This window comes from Halyomorpha halys, unplaced genomic scaffold, assembly GCF_000696795.3.
Source record: "Halyomorpha halys isolate HHAL.00 unplaced genomic scaffold, Hhal_1.1 Scaffold330.1, whole genome shotgun sequence".
NCBI lineage: Eukaryota > Metazoa > Arthropoda > Insecta > Hemiptera > Pentatomidae > Halyomorpha > Halyomorpha halys.
In genome coordinates this window covers 295,356-316,019 of record NW_027111120.1, presented here as the reverse complement: position 1 = coordinate 316,019, position 20,664 = coordinate 295,356, and the positions used below count along the sequence as shown (strand labels likewise).

Sequence of the window (20,664 nt, the reverse complement as noted above, 5' to 3'; positions counted from 1 at the left end):
ACATATGCTTCTCGATCAAAGGCAACCCAGAGGGTCACGAATGCTGGCGCTTAGAGATAATTATCTCTTTATCGATTAATAATTGAAAAATTAATAATTAATCAATAAAAAAATAATAATGTTTCAAGTTTAATTAATAATAGCTGTGATGAGAGAGGTAATTATACCGAAGCAGAAGTTTGCTAAGGAAACAAGTCGCCAGCTCGTTCTTTAGGAGCAGAGGCATTTCGGCAATAAAGTGCTCCAAGACAGTTATGAAAGATTCATGGCTCTCCCTATTGTGTTTGACGACGTAGCTCCTTCCAGCTGAATATTTAAAACCGGGCGGCTGGGCGCAGTTACTTTTCCACAACTGCAAACAGCTCAATGCAAACACAAAACAATGTCCTCTCCGGTAATGAAATCCTTTTTGGGTATCAATACCGCGGTCGTAATATTCTTTATAAAAGAAGGAGTAGAAAAAAAGTAGGACAAAAACTCTCATAAAAAAGAAAGAAAAAAAGGAAGAGTTAGGCTTTTCATTAACGCAGCAAAGTAAACCTGCGAAAAGAGATAAATTAAAGTCAAACAACATCTGAAAAGTATTCATTCACTTTGCGCTCGCCGAATTATTCTGATTAGAGTTTTTTTTTTATATTTTACGGTGAGAGGCGGACCATTTTTTATATCACTTTTATTTTTAAACTCATCCAAAGAAATATCCCCGGTATGTGAGCAATCCCTCCGTCCATGAAGTTTTGTCCAATGATACTAATTGCTCTCTGATGGAGTGGTATTAGCCAGCTACAGTTAGGAGTTGTTGCACTTTTTTTTTTGATTGTTCAAAGCAGGAAAAAGAGACTTCATGGGAAAATACCCGCAAAGTCGTATTGAAGCACAAAGTGAGAGCACCAATCAATCGACTATTGAATTATCGAGAGAAACTCTCAACCATCTGTATACCCTAACCACATGTATTTACATCGTATGTAACCACACGAGCACTGAACCTTGCAGTACTTCTGCGGAGATTAACCTAATGGAAGATAACCTCTCTCAAATTTAAAGAAAATAAAATCTTTTTGACGACACCTATAAAATAGAAGTTAGGATGAAAATGTTCTTGGGGATTCAGCTACTTATAGCGTTTTGAGTTAAAAACATTTTCAGGAAATTTCAGATATGAAAAAACAGTCTCAATCATCTATATAAAAATAGCTATTGATTAATAGCTAAAAACCAAAATGCAGATATTTTCAATGAAAAATATTATTTAAAAAATTCGAATAAAGTATCATAACATTTTGTTTTATTTACAGTTTCTAGATTAATGTTGAGTCTACTTTTAATTAATAGTAAAATAATTTAAAAATAAAAAAGAATGTTCTTATTCTAAATATTTGTGTTCCTTTATTCTAGGATTAAACAGATAAATAAATTTCAACTGATCCTTAACTGTCAGTTGTCAAGTTAAATCTAGAAAAGATTGCATTGTTTCTTAATTGTTCCTTCAAACTTTCATTCCTTTATAGAGCATAACCTTGATTCTTCCTGTCTAATCAAGGGTGCTAATTAGGATTATTTCTCCCATCCCACAAGGCGTAAGTATAATTACAGAGCAGCTCGAGTATGAGCTTCAACATCTAGCAATGAGTTTTATTATTAATAACATCTCTTTCTCTTTTCTGATTGGTGATTGTACCAAATCTACATATTAAAATAACGATTTTGAGTGTAATATGGTTACATAAGTGAATACTTAACGATCCGTCATTTCATGTAAATTATGATTTTATTTGTTTAAAATTGTGTATATACATATAATATACGTGTATATTATATATAAATAAATATAATAATATAAGTTTAGAAGAAGAAAACTTCACACCTTGAACTCGATAATGAGGAACGCAGAAGAACCCATATGAAAAGTTAATTAAGCTCAAACTTTCTCAAATCTGGAATTTATTAGTGTAGCTATTTAATTAGCACACTGCCTTCTCTGCTTCGTTATAATATATTTCACTCACGTCCCTACTTAAGCACTTACTGCTTTGCGTCACTGAATGTTTAGGTCCTTTATATTTTCTAAGTAAAGCCTAGAGATTTTTTTTTTTTTACTAAACTTTTTTCTTTTTTATTAAGTTTCCGTAAATATTTGTTTCTTGTCCAACAATAGAATTATACTAGGAATAAAGTTTCTAAAATGGATCTCGCCTTGTTTTTTTTTAATTAAAAAAAATTAAATAAAATCATTTAAGATTGCTTGTGAGTACTAGTAGATAGATAGTTAAAAGTAAGCGTTTATTCATAATTTATATTGTATAAAAAAAGATAACAGGGAAAAACTATTTTTTTTTTTTTTTCAAAACCTAGTAACAATGGCTTCTAACAGATTTTCAAATGGCGGACACAATGGCAAAGCCAAAGCAGGTTCAGGTTTAAGCAACCGAGCTTAAACGGTGCTAAATCGTTGTAGGAGAAGACATGCAAAGTATAAATAATATACGATTCCTCTTGTTTGTCCTTTTGTTTTCAAATGTTACTATTAAACAAAATCGTAAGAAAATAAATTAATCTCTAGCAATATTACTCTCTAATTTTCCTTATCTCCTTATATTATTATCTATCTTCCCAATAGATTCAGATAATCCGTCGAAGTGACAGAAGATGGCCTCGGGACCTTCTGATATAAGACTGTTACCAATCAGCAGTTACTTTGTAAGTTACCATCGTATCATATTAATCTTATTTCATATTGTATTTTTCATACTCAATAGCAAATTAAAAAACAAAATAAATTATATCACTAATTAAAAACAAACATTTTAATAAAGTATCAATTTTAGTTAGTGTTTTTTTCTCCTTTGCCTCATGTGTCGTGCATGTAATTATCTTAATTGATATTGTATTTTTTTTCAAAGTTCGATTTTAATAGGTATATAGGTTCGAGTGAAATGGTTTTCGTTTATTTTTAATTTCACTGTTTTATACAAAATAATATATTCATCAAATATTTCAACTAGAATGTTCGTACTGTTCCATACCGGTGACCATGAGAGAATGTGTGGCTTACTATCACATTCATGTCTTCGTTTTCCTACTACATTGTAAAACTCTAACTTTACAGTGACGTTAGGTATAAATTGTACCTGCAGTTCCTATAATATCCACATTCAGTTCTATAAGAATTCTTACCTTCTGAAGAGATGTGATTGCTGCAGCGTTGGCCTTGACTTCAGTCTTGAGGCCAGAGAGCTGGGATGTCAGGGCTTCGAGGGCAGCTCCGAGTTCGGAGACTTGCCCACGAGCTTCAGAGACACTGCTTTCCAACCAGCTCGTTCTCATCTCGGCGTTCTTCTCTTGTCTTGACCGTTCTCGCAGTTCGGACAGTTCATTTCTGAAAATTCAAGGCAACTGTTACATCACTATGTCTTTTCATTATGTTTATTTTATTTTATTTTTCAATATAATACAAGATGTCATAATAAGGGCTGTAAGCTATGTCATAACTGGAGAACAATCATACGAATGGATCGGATGATGTACAAACTTACATATAAATTTCTGCTGAGGGTCCGAGCTAAACTTAAAATGTTTAACTTAGACATTATTTACATTTCATTGTCTCATCACCCTATCCGCTCGAGCGACGTTTACCTCATAAGGACATAACATAAGTGTCCATTCATGTCATATATACCTACTAAAGAAAAATATATACACAAAATAAATTAAATAAAATAAAAATACAAAAATCTGTAAATTAATATATCTATATCACCAGTAAAAATAAACAGATAAATTAATTAATAAATCATAATAACAAAAGATAAACAACTAAAAAATTAAACTTTGAAGTTAAAGTATGTTGACTTTAGTAAAATAAAATAAATAGTAAAAAATGAAAATAAATATCCTAGGTCTGTTTTCATTCTAACAAACTTCTTCAAATTCTAAATAATTATATACCAAGTATCGATACTGTTATCACAATAATCGAACGAAAAGTATCGATAGCAGTATCAAAGTCAGTGGATTAACTATCTAGAGCAGATTCTTCTCCAACTCACTATGACCAGCAATTCCTTCCAACTTTGAGGGTTAGTATCTTCTTTGTTTAACCGCAGCAAACCACATTGCACAAATTGTGATGTGGATAAAAATTATATTTGTAGATATATAACACATTTCCTTTAATTGTCGATGAGTTTTTTTTATCAAAATCAGCAAAACTTTTTTTTATATATCATGTTGGAGTGTCGAGTTTGGCCTCCAAGAAGCTTTCTTGTTCTTCTTCATATCTTTCCACACTAGGGATCATAATTGCCATGAACATTCGGCAACTATGTTTGACCACCTAGCTTTTATTGCACCAATTTTCTTTGATTCGTTAATCAAAGAAAATCACATTTATTTTATTTCTGGCTGTGCCAATTTGAAATTTAATTACATTACAAAAGAAGAAGGTTTAGTTATTTTCATGATTTCGGATGAGATAATTTTGTAGATAGAAAATGTTCTCATTAAGAGATATGATAATACTAATGAGATATCGATTGGAAACCAATTAAACCACGGTCAAGCTCTTGTATTAGTGAAATCACATTATACTATTAGGAATCCTAGCTTGATCACCAGCACCCCAGAGGTAAACAAACGTTTGGTTTTAGTTATTTTATTTTATGGAAGGAAAAGTTGGTAGTAACATCAAGCTCGTCTTTTCGAAAAAAATTACTCTGTCTTCCATAAATAGAGACATTCAGTAGATACAGAAACTTTTTTATTTTTCCATTTCGAAGAAAGTGGCGTAGAGCTCTTAACAAAAAAAACAATCAAAGATATATAAGGTACTTGGAGATGAAGCTATAAATGAACCCGTTAATTAATTACTTGAAACAATAAGAAACCGGATTTAATGAATTCCAGAATTAGCAAGCTATCCATGGATCAGATTTTGGAGAGATTCCATCCAACCAAAGTGAGAATCCCGGTCAGAACAATTAATTATAGTGACAACTTGGAGGAGTCTCAGAATCTGTCTCAATTTGTCTCTTTTTCTATTCCTCGTTCTAGATAAGCTGTCTTAACCTAAATGGCTTCAGGAACCACGTTTTACGAGCAAGAAACATTATTCAAAATAAGTTTTTATAAATTTAAAATCATAAAAGCAATCGATGAATAAAGTAAGTATATAGATCAAAATTTCATAATTACTATCGAAGCCTTAATATATTGGAAAATACTTTAACACAAATACGAGACGTGGCCGCTTACGTAAAAAGAAAAAAAACCTGAAGGTATTTGAAAGTAAATTATTGAATAGAATGCTAGACCGAAGAAGGATGAGTCAATCGGAGAGTTCCAATGACATTTAAATGGGCTATTGAAATTATTATTTATATTAAATTATAGGGCTATTATAATAATTATTATAATTATGAAATTATTGTGATGGATAAGGAATGAAAAAATGAAAGGATAATCAACGATAATCCGACGGACAAGTGTCTTCAGTCGATTACCGTAGGATTGTGTTAGGTCAAATCTTGATGACTAGGGTTTTGATGAGATTGATGGAAGTAATGTTTGGCCTGGACCGTTAGTTTTATCGGCATCGGACCTTCAGGTTCGCAGTCTTTTATTTATTTATAACGAAAGTTTCATAAGAGGTTATATCCATGATGCTCTCTTAATAAATTTTGTAATTATCAGCATTCTTGTTGGGTTAGATAAATGCATATTGATAATTACAAAATAGCACGAAATAATTAACAGAATTAGTTTTTAGGAAGTTGGGGAGAGAAATAATTTGGGCATTGCACTTTAATATTAAGTGTACATTATTACTGTAATACTTGAAAATACACCATATTTATCATGATCGTGATGGAGAAAGATTCAGAGATGATGGAAAAAAAAAAGAAAAACAATATACATATATTATAATAATAATAATATTCTTAAAATATTATTAAATAAGAAAAGAACATATTAAAAATAAAATTTAATTGGTACATTATTCGGACGTGAGGTAACTTTTAACTCGCAGTGAACTTCTATAAAGGGCATCGATTAGTTAGATATGATAGATTATATAGCAACTGTTAATTTTAAAACAGAAATTTTTAATAATATATTTACGAATAATATTTATTTAATAAATAAAATTTTCAATATAGAATGAAACTTAATTATATGTTTTTGTTAAAAATACAACATTCGAATTAATGAAAGTTAATATAATCAACAAGCCGTTATAGATAAACAATTTCAATAACGTTCTAATTTGTTGCACTTTTCAATTTATATATTTAGGGTATAAAATGAGTTTACACCTTTAATTAATATTACAAGAATAATGAGTGTATTTTTTTTTATTACATTAACTTGATAGGTGCTCATAGCCTCTCACCTAATAATAGTTTAGTAAAAATAAGTAAGCCAGAATTTTTCTACAGCATGCGAAGCACAAAATTATTTCCACCATTTTATACTTATCGTATATTTCGCTTTAATACTATTTATATTGATGACTCTTTCTATATAAAATAAATTCGAACTTTTCTCTTGCTTAATTCATTTAGTTTACTCACAAACTGCCTTTTGGTGTTAAAGTTTTAATTATTCTTTGTTAATTATATTAATATCAGGAGTTTAAGCCAGACAGGAAAGCGTACTTTATTACCACCGGGGCGGTTATAACAAACAGCCAGTGCGGCGCCATCAGCTTTGGCCTAGTTATTTTCTTACCTGGAAGTTCTAGGCAATCTACCTGCCACGAGGAAAGACAATGTTGTAATTTAATCTGCCTCTTCCAAGTCAATCAGGAATTACATAATCGTGGTGAGTATCGATCCAGCTGTTTGAACTACTTCGACTTTCTTATTTCTCAATGGCGAAAAATCATCAAAAAATCTAATATTTACAATCGTTTAACTAAACAAAAGTGTGCAAATATATATATATATATATGTATACCAAAAAGCCGTAAAAAGGGTGAATACCGCAACTATTCATCCACAAAAGGTAATAAAGATATTACGATAATAACTTCAATAATGACGAAGGTATCAGAAGATCCAGTTCATAGACCATTTTATTAGCACTAAAGCGGTGAACTACCTTTAAACCCTTAAAAGTACATAAAACGCTATTTCACTATTAAGCTCTTTAAAATAAGATTTATTAAAGAAGCTTTTTCTAAGTGAGGAAAGAATAAAAAAGGTATTTTTTCTAATTAAAATGAAAATAACGAAAACAAATAAAAGTGGTGATATAAATATATATATATATATCTTAAGAATCTCAAACACTTTGTTTACATAATTTTGGTTTTAATAGTGTCTGACTTGCTACGTTAAATTTACTTTTTTTGTTCATTAAATATTTGTTGCACTTTGTTCATAAAATATTTCTGTTTCAGTTGATTAATCATTTTTCTGTCCTTTATTCTCAAATTTCTTACAGGTTTACGTTGTGGAGTTTATTTCACTTTACCTTTGGAACTGTTTTGCTTTATTTAATGTCTACTTTTTATTATTTATTACCTAAGTTGTTAATTACCTGTGTATTATGCCCTTACTTATTGTCACACTTTATGAAAAGATGACTTTTTTACATTTGTCTATAGGCTCTAATTTAACACGTAACAGAAATGTAAGAATAAATATTTCTATAATTATTATAATTATTTTTAAAAAAATACTTTTGAGGTCTTAATCTAAATTTTACATTCGAAGTACGCAGTTCGAAATATTTCTGAATAGACTAACAATTGATTATATGAATGTTTTAGAAATTATATACAACATGGTTGTCGGCTCATAGGATGTACTCTGAGGCAAATATTATTTTAAGTGAATCGCTTTGCAACAGACAGGTGAAAAGTAGTAAAGGAGTAAATTTTTTTCATGCAATATTGGCATGTTCATCCGCTTAAAAAATTTCTAATTTATATAAAATATTATTAAAAACAGTAAAATAATCAACAACAACGAAATCTTTATCTTCATCTAAGTATATTGTTATTCTGTACTTAACAAGTAAGGGCATTAACAAAGGAAACGCTGTTTGTGGGAATTCCATTATCTCGCTCATGTTATCATAATTTACAACTCCTTCACTTCAAGCGAGGAAGAAGCAAAAATAACTCCATTGTCTGTTTGGTTAGGATACCGTGTCAACAGAAGTGGTCTCGATAAGCTAATAGCTTTTCCGCTGAGGAATTTCTTTCGAAAACAAAATATTTTTAGTTTTTCTTATTCCGTTCCAGTAGATAATATCTTAATCTTCTGAGATTAGCATACACGGAGTATCTTAAAAATATATGATCAACGCAAGTCACGGATTTCTTTTAGTATTCACCATGTTCACTTTAACTATTCTACTATGAGTTCGTTTTAATGGACTAGTAAGTTTGTGTGAGCAAGGAATCCGTAATTAAAGGTGTGAATGATACTTTATTCCAAACAGAATAAAGTGTGATTTTTATTTATTTTTTTTAACTTTCCTTATCCCTCATCCTCTTATATTTCATAGAATTTAGGCCCAACACAAAAAATTTAATTTAAAAAGAAATAAAAATATTAGCTCATATCTCCTCTTTAATAGAAGATTTCACACCGAAGAAAATTGAAAGCTGTCAACGCTAGTAATGAAGAATTGATTTTTACCACAAATTCTGGTTTAAAATTATTTAAAAAAATCACTACAGGTCAAGCAAAAACTAAGGATTTTTGAGTATATTATTTAGTGTCATATAAAAAGAACCAAATTCATACAGAAGTCATTTTCAATATGATGTTATAGTCAGATAATTGTTAAAATTCCATTTCTGATAATAATAGTTTTGCGTTTTTATATGATAAATTGTTCATTGTCGATATTATTTTATGTTTAACCGGAATTCATGGAAAGAATCTATCTGTTTTAAATATGTATAGGAAAAATACTCACATAAGCCCTGGTATAAAAAACTTTCCTAGAATTTTTTTTTCCTTTCTCAACAGTGAAATGGACGGAAGACTTATAGCTTTTAGTAGGGACTTAAGCAAATATAAAACTTCCAAGAACGTTTTCATAATGCAGATTAATCTAAAAAAAACTCTTTGCTTCGACTCGGTCAAGTCTGAATAAAAATCACTTTATTGAGGTTTTTTCCTTTCATTTTTTTATTTATACAATTATGAGGTATATCAATCTAATAAAATCATTGAATATTTCAGAAAAATCAATCCAAGATTTAAATCACTCAGCCACAAAAGCCCTGCAGTGCCGACGACGTGTACCGAATCTACCTCAGGTCATTCATAAATTATAAACCCCTTTAGAACGGTTATTATCCCTGAACACGGGAGTGAACAACGGGTACGGGAAACTTGATGCAGAAGTTGCCTGCCCGTGGGATATAAAACCATTGAAGTCATAATAGGCCTGCTGTGATGAGATATCCATTATTCCTAATACTCTTCTCATAATACCCTCCCTTTGTTCATCAGAAATAAATTCGAACTTATCGTGTCCAAACAATTCATCGAACTTATCCATTAATAGTCGGATACACTTTTGTACGCTTCAATGGAAGTACCGAAACCTAGGAGTAATCTGCAGGGTTACGCTGGAATAAAACATTACCTAAAAGGTCACCGCAGAGTTGAGGACAGTTATCCTCAAATTAACTTAATGTTGGTCGCTGTTCATAATTAGCCGAGGAAAATCTCGGAATAATTAATTGGATTTTCCCCTCTCCCCCCCCCCCTGGAAAGGGCTGAATATCCTGAGGCTAGTTGGGTGTACTTCCACTTCTTTCTTATTTAATATTTTAAAGAATGCCAAGAATCAATTTTTATCGAAAAATATTCTTTTTTCCTCCAGCTAAGTTGCTGGTTTCTCTGTATAATTAACTAAGAAATAAGTATATATGTTGATATGTTCGCCAAAACATAAGCATACATAAAATAAATATCAACATCATACCATTATGTCAATTGAATATAATTTTTTTTTTTTGGAAAGCAGAGTAATTCATCAGTGGTTTTCCCTAAAAGTTCAATAGCCATAATTATTTTATTAATTTTTATCAAATCATATTAAATATGTTTATTTCTTTGACTGTCTGAAGGAGTATTGTATAGCGAGTATTAGTTCATGGAACTTTTTTAATTTTAAACAAAATTAATATCCTAATTTAAAAATAAATACATAAAATATCAAATATTATTTTACTATTTTCTTTAGTTTTTATTCAATTACGTTTAGAAAATCTCTATTAATTTTAATCTAATTAAAATTAGTAATTTCGTGTAAAAAAAAAAACATATTTAACATTTTAATTTGAAACTGAAATAATTGGATAAGTGACTGAATCAAGCAAAAATATTTTTAATGTTTCGAACAAAAGTAAACTTATATATTGATGATTGATTTGCATTCTAAAAAACAAAAATTGGGAGCCACCTAAAGTCTGTTTGGTTTTTTTAATCCCAGAAGATTTTTATTGTAAGCTCATTTCGTTCTTTGAGCAATACGTATGATAAGTAAATACTATCTATGCATATAAAATAAAATTTAACAATTGTACTAATTATGATCTGCACTATTGCACTGCACATAAACACATAAAAACTGCACATAGCTATACGGCCACTGGCCATAATTATTAAAGTGGTTCAAATCCGGCCCGTGGGTTCGACTTTTATTTCTGTATTGGCCCACGAAATGAAAACTTTACCCCCATCATAGTTAGGTTAGGGTGCTAACCTATTGATATCTTCCGAGTATGTCAGAAATAACTAGGAAGGTGACCATAAAAAAAATAAAATCATTAATTAATAAACAAACGAGGAGGCAGTATAATGTATTAATAAAATGTTGCTAATATTAATTTATAATTTTTATTTCATTTTTAATCCAACATAATGCAGCTAGTCACTTATGAGTAAACATTGAATTATTACTTTGTGAAGGAACTAAGAAGAAAATGAATAAATGGATACAGTCCTCAGAGTCGTTCCTTTGAAAGGTTCCTATTCTTTATGACTTATACCATAAGGAAAATAACGGATAGATGTAGAAGATGAAAGCAATTCTTCTCCTGTTCCCGTATGGTTAAAGAAAATGGGCAAAAAATAAAGTGGAAATGTAATTTTGGGAAGTGAGGTCTAGAGGCCGGCTCCACAGAATTCCGTATTCCATCCACTATCCTCGCCAAAGAGGAATCTCAATATCCCTCATATCTGCCGCCTTTTATTTCTCACCCGGTCTTTCGCCTACCCATAAATCCAGATTAGTTTGACACCTCTCTGAATCTCCGGGAATTTAATGTTTTCGAAATAGATCCATCATTCGAAAAGTTACGTTCGAGGCCGTATATTTTCAACACAGACGCATAGTACACGCTTCAACTATGAGACTGTTTCAGCTTTTTGAAATAGAAATTAGTTCTGCTACTCTATACAATATCAATGTACCAGAGAAGTAAAATCATAGACGATCTACGAATTACCTATTTAGGTATTATTTTCGAGTTCTTTGAATAAAAAGCTTTCTTAAATCGAGAACCATCTTCAAGAACCTCTCCTGTACAGGAAGCAATGAATGCCATAAAAATATAATGTACTAATATTCAAGAAAAAATAAAAACTAATAAATCCCATACACGAAAACCCATGAAGGGTCTTAGTTAATTATCACAAGTTTTAGAACTCGAAATATAAAACCCTGAAGTCTTGTAACAAGACATCAAGGAACAAACTTTGTTCGGCTATAATCGATCTATTATTTAATTCGATTTTAATAGAATTTTCAAGAATTATGCGGATTGGTATGTTATTGGTCCCATTAAGTTTTATTATATCCCGTTGTTACATTTGCTTATGCATACTTAACTTTTCCCTATACACTCTTGTATTTCAATGGAACGTCCGATTTGACCCAAATTAGGATTGCAATTGAGGATTAGTGTGGAAATGGCCAGGTAAAAATGTATCCTCTAATTTCACCGTGCCCGAAAAAAACTCTCCTCCTATAGATTTTGTTCTGCATAGACATATAAAATTTATTAAAAAAACCAATATCTCTTTAAAAAATTTCTAAAATACCAGAGACTTATGACCACAAAAATATTTGCAATATATATTTATATACATATAAATTTATAACTATGTAAAAAGTGTTTCTGAACCCCTGATCTATGGTTTTGGGGGGAAATGCAAGGGAATTCCTACATAAATGAATGAGGAAAATCCCTCTGTTGTCAGTCATATGATACTTTGCATCCTGGTATTTGTATCTGTGGCGAGTTCATTTCAAGCCTAGTCAGTGGGGTTTTATCAATCGATGATGGAATCAAATGCAGATTTCCCCCAACGAAACATTCACCTTTAATCAAATTGCACGCCTCTTTGACAAAGTGGTTTGCTTTTGTCATTTAAATGTGATCGGATATGAAATTATTAATGATAAAAATATACAAAGTATGATATCACAGGTAGCTTTTTATCAAGGGCTTTTTAAGTAAAGAGTGAATGTAGTATCATTCAATTTTTTTTTAAATTAAATCAGTCTAACATGCATTGAATCTGTAGGATGACTCTGTAGTTTGTATTAATCGGATTAGAATGACGTCTGTAAACAAATCAAACATTATATATTTATATAGTGTGTATTTATTTTATCAGATTTATTTATTTGGGATTTAATTCACTATCATTCATAGTCGCAATATATAATAAAAATAAAATTAATTAATGTATATACACATACACTAAACAACGTTGAAGTAAGAACATACATAATGATGATGAAAAATTATTTTTTATATATTAAAAAAACAAAAAAAAAACAAGTCCACCTCTCCCCAAATTCGTTGTTACTAAAAGCTATATAAACACTAAATTATCTTACAGATAATTATTAAAATTAAAAAAGGAGGTATTTAAAATTATTACAAGGTAAAACATACATAAAAACAAGTTATTATTCAATTCCACATTTTAAGCTCTATGAATAATATAATCTTCCGAAAACACACAAAAGGATTAACAACTATTTTCAGTTTGTGTTTAAAACATATTACCTGACATCCTACATTGTTTGTGGAAACCAAGAAAAATAAAGTAGGTTGACTAGTTACATGTATTCAGATTCTCATGAATCCAGGATGAGATGGCACATAAAGTTTGTCCATTAAAAGATAAAGCTAGCTGGGGCCTCCGAGGTTGCGGAAGACCGAAGGGGAACATATTTGAAGAGGAAAGGGGCTCCTGTAACTGGGAGCAGTTCCATTCCAATTTGAGAAAAGGCCCTTTATTGACCATAAAGGAAATATAAAGACCGCTACATTATTCACTTTATCTTCTTTATACCCTAGGTGGAAGGAGTGGAGGACGGGTATCAGTAACTCAGGGCCTGTATTTATAAGACTGCGCCTCAGCCTAGGGAAGTCCCTTAAGGAGCTGGAGTTTCCCGAGAAAACCTAAAAAGGGAACGCATAATGCATTAACGTGAATTTATAACATTTAGTACTGTAGTTCGAAATGTCATTAAGCTAAAACACAATTAACCATTTAAACATATATTCATTCATTGTTAACTTATGGTGATAATGCTTAATTTTTCATAATTGTTTTCATTTCGCAAGACTGCCTGTTGGAATTAAAAACGAATTATAACTTATATTTCTAAGATAAATTAAAAGTTGATAAAAAAAAGAGATGTGGTGATATTAGCTTTTTCAAGACGACAAAATTTATAAGTTGTCCATTTTCTGAAAGTTAAAAGTTAGAATTTACAAAAATATAATCCTTCTTAATGTTGCGTGCTGATTCGAAACTTGCCCTCTTACGTATGGTAGACGTATTTAGAACAAGGAAGGATATCTTTCTGCTGAATCGCGTGAACTGCACTCCATAAAATACATTATAATCGGTGCGATAGCATTGCGGTGAATAAAATGAGTTTAAGAGAAGTTGTAAGACCAAGTAACGAACGAAACTCTGAAATGCCAGTAACTGCTGAGCCACGACATTTGAGTAGACCAAAGCGTAGGTGAGATGATAGATTTTAGGCTCAACCTGCGGATTTTAGTTTCGATTATCATTCGTTAAACCTATAGCGAATATTTATTTAATCCCTAAAATTGGCAATACTAAGCTTTAAAAAAATTATCTTTAGCATTTTTCTAATATTTCAACTTTAAAATAGAGAATGTGGTATAATTATGGATGTAGTTACAGAAATATTGCCAAATATTTCTTTTTCTTTTAACTAACACGTTTAAAACAAACATTTTACGTTATATAATTGATAACTGATTTTAATATATTGATTGTTTGAGAGTCGTTTATTTTAATATTAACTCAAACTTCAACGATCCACTTTTTTCTCAACTTTTTTTATTTTAAAAACCTCTAACGCTTCAGCCCTTAGGCCATTTTCAAGAAGACCACCTTAAGCATTGATGTCATAATTCATTAAATTGTCTTTTTTTCAAGCTAATTGCCATGTCATATATAAACTCTATAATTTCAATACAAAGACTATTCCACAAAAATTATTTTTCCTTAACCTTATTAACAATATTAACTATTTTTTAAATTAGTTTTATATTGATATTATTTATTTTACACAAGATATGGAAACTAGCCTGCAAAATGTAGAATCTAGGTACTTATACATATTTTGCACTAGTAGAAAGATTTTGATTTAGGGAGGTGAAGGAATAATAATAGAAATAAAGGAAGTTATGCATAAGACATTACAGGTACAGATAGCAGGAATGCCAATAATAAAATATTTGCCAAAGGAAGGAGTTCTATGGAAGAGGGTATATAAGATTGGAAGGAAGGGTTCTGGCATTCAAGGAGTGAATTGAGGAAAGCATAAAAAGGAGTTCGAGACGATATCGGGAGGTTTATTAGTTCTTTTAGAGATCGTAATAGAGGAGGACTAAGGAAGTACTGCTGTCGGAGGTTAAAGTCTCCTTCCTCAACTCGCTATAACGGCTAAACATTTGGGGAACCCAAAGATTAATCTTATGGTGAAGATCGTAAATTGCCTTTACATGTATACATATGTACACGTGTCAATAAGTAATAAGCTGTCAGGTGTGCAAAGAATCATTTAAGTAGATTTAGTCACTCTTCTCCTCTAAATAAAATTATAATTACAATTTTTGGAGATATTTTTTATAATACTTTATATTGTTTTCATATTGGAACAAGCAGTTTTATGTTTACTAACTCATACTGGAATTTCATTGATAAGACAGAGGAGATTTAAATTCTAAATAATTATAAGCAAAATATTTTTAGCGACCAAAATACAGATAAAAGAATTGCATAACTATTTTTATTTTATTTATGAATGATTAAATTTCCAATTAATTGATTTGAACTAGTAGGTAACTATTGTGATCCCTGTAAATGTTTCGTAAATCTTATAAATGCATTTTTTTTTTATTTATTTGTTGATATTTACAACTGTATAAAAAAAAATACAACCAGTAAATTTGATCATAATGACATAATGATATGATACAGGATGTAGCGAAACTACCCAGTAGTATAACTCTAAAAACAGTTTACAATATAAGGTCACGAGGCCATCTTCTTTTCAGGCGCCTTGGAGGATTGCCAGGAATGGAAGAGGAACCAAGGTTAGAAACGAGTGGGTTTGGGTGGTTAGGGAGTTTAAATGCATATTAAATATTTCTTCACCATTACTAAAGGAAGGCTGAAATAATAAAATTCAAAAAATATGCTATCAATATTTAAAATTGATATTAGCATTTTATGATTTTGAAAGTAAGGATTACATTTGGTTCGTTATCTATTTGTCTATTTTTCGAATTGATTAATTGTTAATCCAGTTTTATGAAATTTTGAGAGATCATGTGGGTTGGTACATCGTTGCTGTAATATTGATTAATACCGTCCAGAACATTTGCTTAAGCCTGCGCTAACACGTATAATATTTGTCGTAGGTTGGATTATATCATGTATTTTTATACCAAAAGTGACATTGTTCTAATAATGGGATTTGTGTGCTCTTCTCATCCCAACAATACGCCACAACGTTATAAAAAAATTACAATGTGAGTAAAATAAAATAATATACTTTTGCGAAGCGAAGCAGTAGTTAATCAGATTGGAAAGTTGTGTTTTCATCTCGCTCTAGTTCTAACCCTCGGGTGCCTTCAACTCAGTTCAACATTCATTAACGTTTTAGTGATTTATTCATTGTTGAGTACAATAACACTACTCAACTACGCAATCATTTCAATCTCCGCGTTGAAATTGCACCTATTGTGTACGCAGGGTCCATGTAAAATAATTTACAGTTCGGTGTTGTGTCTCCATAATTTCCTTAGGTCATATATTTGCTTTACACATGTCATTCCCGAAAACTGGAAATCAGTGTTCTTCTCTGAACACAATCCCTTGTTAAACCTTTGAAAAAAAGTTCTGTCATAAAAAACAATAGATAATTATTACTAGAGTTATCTGAAATTAATTTTGAGAATTCACTGCAGTTATAATTATTTTTAAGCTAGATCCAATGAATTTTGTCGAATATTTACTCATTTCCCTCTTAAAGCCTGGAACGTTTGGATTTCACACAACTAAGGTACATTAAGGTTAAAAAAGATGAATAAACGGTTTTCCGAAATACGACGTAAAATCTGGGCAAGAGAAAAGACGAAAATTGTTTGAGCATTTTTCACGTAATATCCCGGGGCAAGTAAAAAAAAAATTTTTTTACTACGAATATAAAGTAAGATGTCACCAAGGTTGTTTGCTCTAAAGGTTACTTATACTTAAGTTACAAGCATTCTTGATACAGTTCATGTGAAGCCACCTGAATGAATTCAGTTCAAAAATTAATACCTTATATAAGGGGTATTCATGATGTTGTGTTAAATGTAAAATGTTTTACCATATTAAATGTTATAACTATAGGATTGTGAGCAGCCCTATTTGAAGTCATGTTAAACATTAAATGCATAAGAGCCCCTAGCGAATTTTCTCAGCAACTTGTTTTATAAGCCTTTATGTTTATAACCTTCCTTCCAGAGCCTTATGTTATTGTTTACTTCAGTTTTGATTTAAGTAATTTATTACAACATGCCTAGAGTGAGTGAAAAGTGGAATTTGTGTGAAAGTTTAGCTTATGAGTGCCCTATTGATCTTCAAACTTGTGAGGAAGAGAATGAAGATGAGATAATTGACAACTGTATTGAAAGTATTCTCCATCTTCTATCATTCAGATATGCAGTTCCATTAAAATTATCCATTCTGGTTTAATAACAGGGATATGAATACCACAAACACACGAAAGAACTGAGCTGTCACAACAAAAATGGCGGCGATCTCAACTGGTCTATTGTGTGACGTCATTCTCCATTTAACAGACTCTCAACCATGTTAAATGTTATTTCGTTTTACCACGGTAAAAGAAGGCAATTTTTTTCGATTTAACATGAGTTTTTCCATTTAACACGCTTTAACATGTTAAACCAAAAAGATCATGAATACCTCTATAAAATGGAACTACGTAACTTAGTATGACCAATACACTAAAATAAATATAAAAGTCGAATCGAAGGATAATCGAATGAGGGTTATAACATGACGGACTATGATCTAAGAGATTTTACATAATGATCCAAGAAGATAGATTTGTCCGTAATGCTATTCTATAGTTTCGGCATTAAGTTCCCAGACCATTAAAACCCGCATTACTAAGTAGTTACAAATTTTAATGATTATTAAAAATAAAATGATTAATAACACAAATAAAATTAATATTAATTACGACTGTTTTGTTTGTGGATAACGTATAACTTCAGAACGACTTTCTTTTCGCAATCCAAGGTTAATCGCATATTAATAATATAATTATCTGGTATTATAAAGTTTCAAGTACAATAATAATCTGAAACATAATAAAATTTTTTCGGCTAAATCAATCCAAATCAATTATTAATAACTTTTTCCAGCATTCTAATATGTGATTTAATACGATACAAAATATTTATTTAATGTGCTGATATAGTTGTCAGATATTGCATAATGTTTTCAACCAACTAATATGCAAAGTTGTTTGAATTAATATTATATTGTCTACCGCGGCCATGTTAATTAAACTGGACCTATTTTATATTCCGGAACAGCCTGATCTCATAGCGATTTATGATAATGTAGTTTGTCTAGTTGATGTATAGATTATTTTAATTAAATGGGATGTTTGTTAGTGAGTTAAAGGTAACTGAATGGGAGATGGAGATATCGTAGGCTCATTCCGGGTAAAACAAATATTGTTATAATATCATCAAAAGGAATCATACAATTAATTAGGCAGTATTATTAATTAACTTTATTAAAGTAAATTTAATAAAGCTTTATGAAGAAACAACAACATTTTTCGAAATGAAGCATTCTCCGAGTAATAAAAAAAAATATTGAAAAATAATTATTCCTCTTTTACACACAAAAATCCATTGTATGTTCCGTTAATTTCTTTTTTATAGACTATCAAACCACTGTTCTCGAAATCAAAAAAATAAAATAAAAAAAATGCCAATTAATATTACAAGTGCAGGGTGAGAAAAAGACAGTCATTTCACTCCAATTTTTTAATTCTTTAATGATAACTATGTATACTAGCTAGCTAAGATTTAGAAGTCAGACAAGTATAGACAGAGGAAATAAAAAACGTTAAATAATTTTTTATTTAGAGTTCCATATTGTTAAAACTAGACGGTTAAACACTTTATTAAAAACAACAAAGATATGCTAACCAATTTCATTGGGTTAATAATAACACAGCATACTTATTATAATCTGATTTCTAGCCCACATTAATATTTTTTAATCTTGTAATACATAGGCATAACAAGTAATATTATATAATAATGGAATATGATTTTTTTTTCTTTGTTTCATCACTTTACTTATTTTATTTTTTTGATATTTTTTTTTTCTTTCTACACTTTATTAATTTTTTTTTTGTCAATACCTCCTTTTTTTTCTCTTTCTTCCTTTCTATCCTTTCCTCTTTTATTTCTCTTATCCTTCATATTCTCTCTTTCAACCCAATGTGACTTGGGAAAAAATAATAATTGATACAAATATATATATAATTAACAAATATTAAAATATTGTATACAAAAATAGTTAAAAAAACTACAGACACTAGAAAACCAAATAGAACATCATTTAAAGTAGAGTAAATTTTCTAGAATATGAGTCCCAACAGAGGTTTTTTTTTAAAGCAACATTTCATAAAAAATGAACTGAAAAATCATTAATTAGTGAATTTATTGTGTGAAATCTATACTCAGGTGCCATGAGACCTGCAGATGTATTAGGATTCCAATTAAAGCTAGTTTAACGTCCTATGAAGTAGTTTTGCTAATTTGCTAAAAGGTTTTTCATATTTTTCTTTGTTTATATTAATTTAAATTAATTGTATTGCAAAGATGAACTATTGATTGGTATTTAATGAACTGTGAGGAAAAACTGTCAAGACCATTATAAAATACTGATTAAAGGGTATTAGCAACTACAACTGGAAAAATCTCTTTTTCAACTCTCATTCTCATTTATCCTTTTCCTTCATTTAAACGAAAGTACTACAAAGTAGAGGGATTATAACTGAAGTATAGGATTATTCAATGACATCATTGATTGTAATGAAACGGAATGAATCTCAAAATTCATTAAAAGGTTCTCAAAGGATGACAAATGTGCATCAGCGGACTGCACCTATAGCTTGTCGAAAAGCGCAAATCAGAAGACACGCTCTTTGGTATAAACATTGTGGCAAACCGTTTGTCGAGGGATAGTTCAGTTCATGCATCGTCAGGTTCATTTTCCAAAGCATACTAATGCTTGTTGCACTCTGAATTCACATAATCTAAAAGCATCTCTGAAAACAAGCCGTGGCAAATTTTCTGCCTCTGCCTTTCCCATATGGTGCAATCAATGTTTTCCGAAATTTATTGAGTACCAAGCAGTCTTTGAAAACCAAAAAACATTACAAATGCATTTTTAAAAATGTGGATATTTTACCTAGAAAGTACACATATCCCAAAATATACGCAGTATTATTGTAATTTGACATTTCATTTGACAGTTCTGGCAAGGTTACATTCTCAAATTTTCGGAATTTTTCAAAAAAAGCGAAAATATATATGTGCATATTAATAAACAAATCTAACCAAAAAAAAGGAGTTTGATCATTATCTACTTCTAGATGTTTGTTGTTTTTTTTATTTACTTTTTTCCATCAGATAATAATTTCGTTTCCAGTTTTTTACAAGTGATGAATCTGACTTTTTAAGTTAGAATATTTATATGAGGAGAAGGTGGTTGAGAGTGCGGTCAGAGAATAATACAAATAAAAAAAATTTAAAAAGTTTAAAAAAAAATTTTTTTAGTGCCTATTTCTAGCTTTCATGTGGGTTGGCTTGGAAGATCCAAGTGACTTTATGTCCATCATCTACCAAGCCAGCCCTGCTGAAGGATAAACATTCTTACGGTTTTTAAACTTATTTCTGTTATTCTCTGACCACATCCCCAACCATCTTCTCCTATATATTATCCACGGTCATCTGAGAGGAGAGGATTCAATTCATAACTGAATGTATAGAGTATATTTTCTACCTGAGTAGCAAAAAAC

General features: G+C 30.4%; 1 protein-coding gene across 1 annotated transcript in view; it reads right to left on the bottom strand.

Moving 5' to 3' along the window:
* Positions 1–20,664, bottom strand: part of sca (scabrous) — a gene marked incomplete in the record, with an annotated part of 146,762 nt that overhangs the window by 86,668 nt on the left and 39,430 nt on the right. Inside the window, 1 exon segment of the mRNA XM_024361135.2 lies at positions 3,178–3,379. Coding sequence (XP_024216903.2) covers positions 3,178–3,379 — 202 coding nt within the window.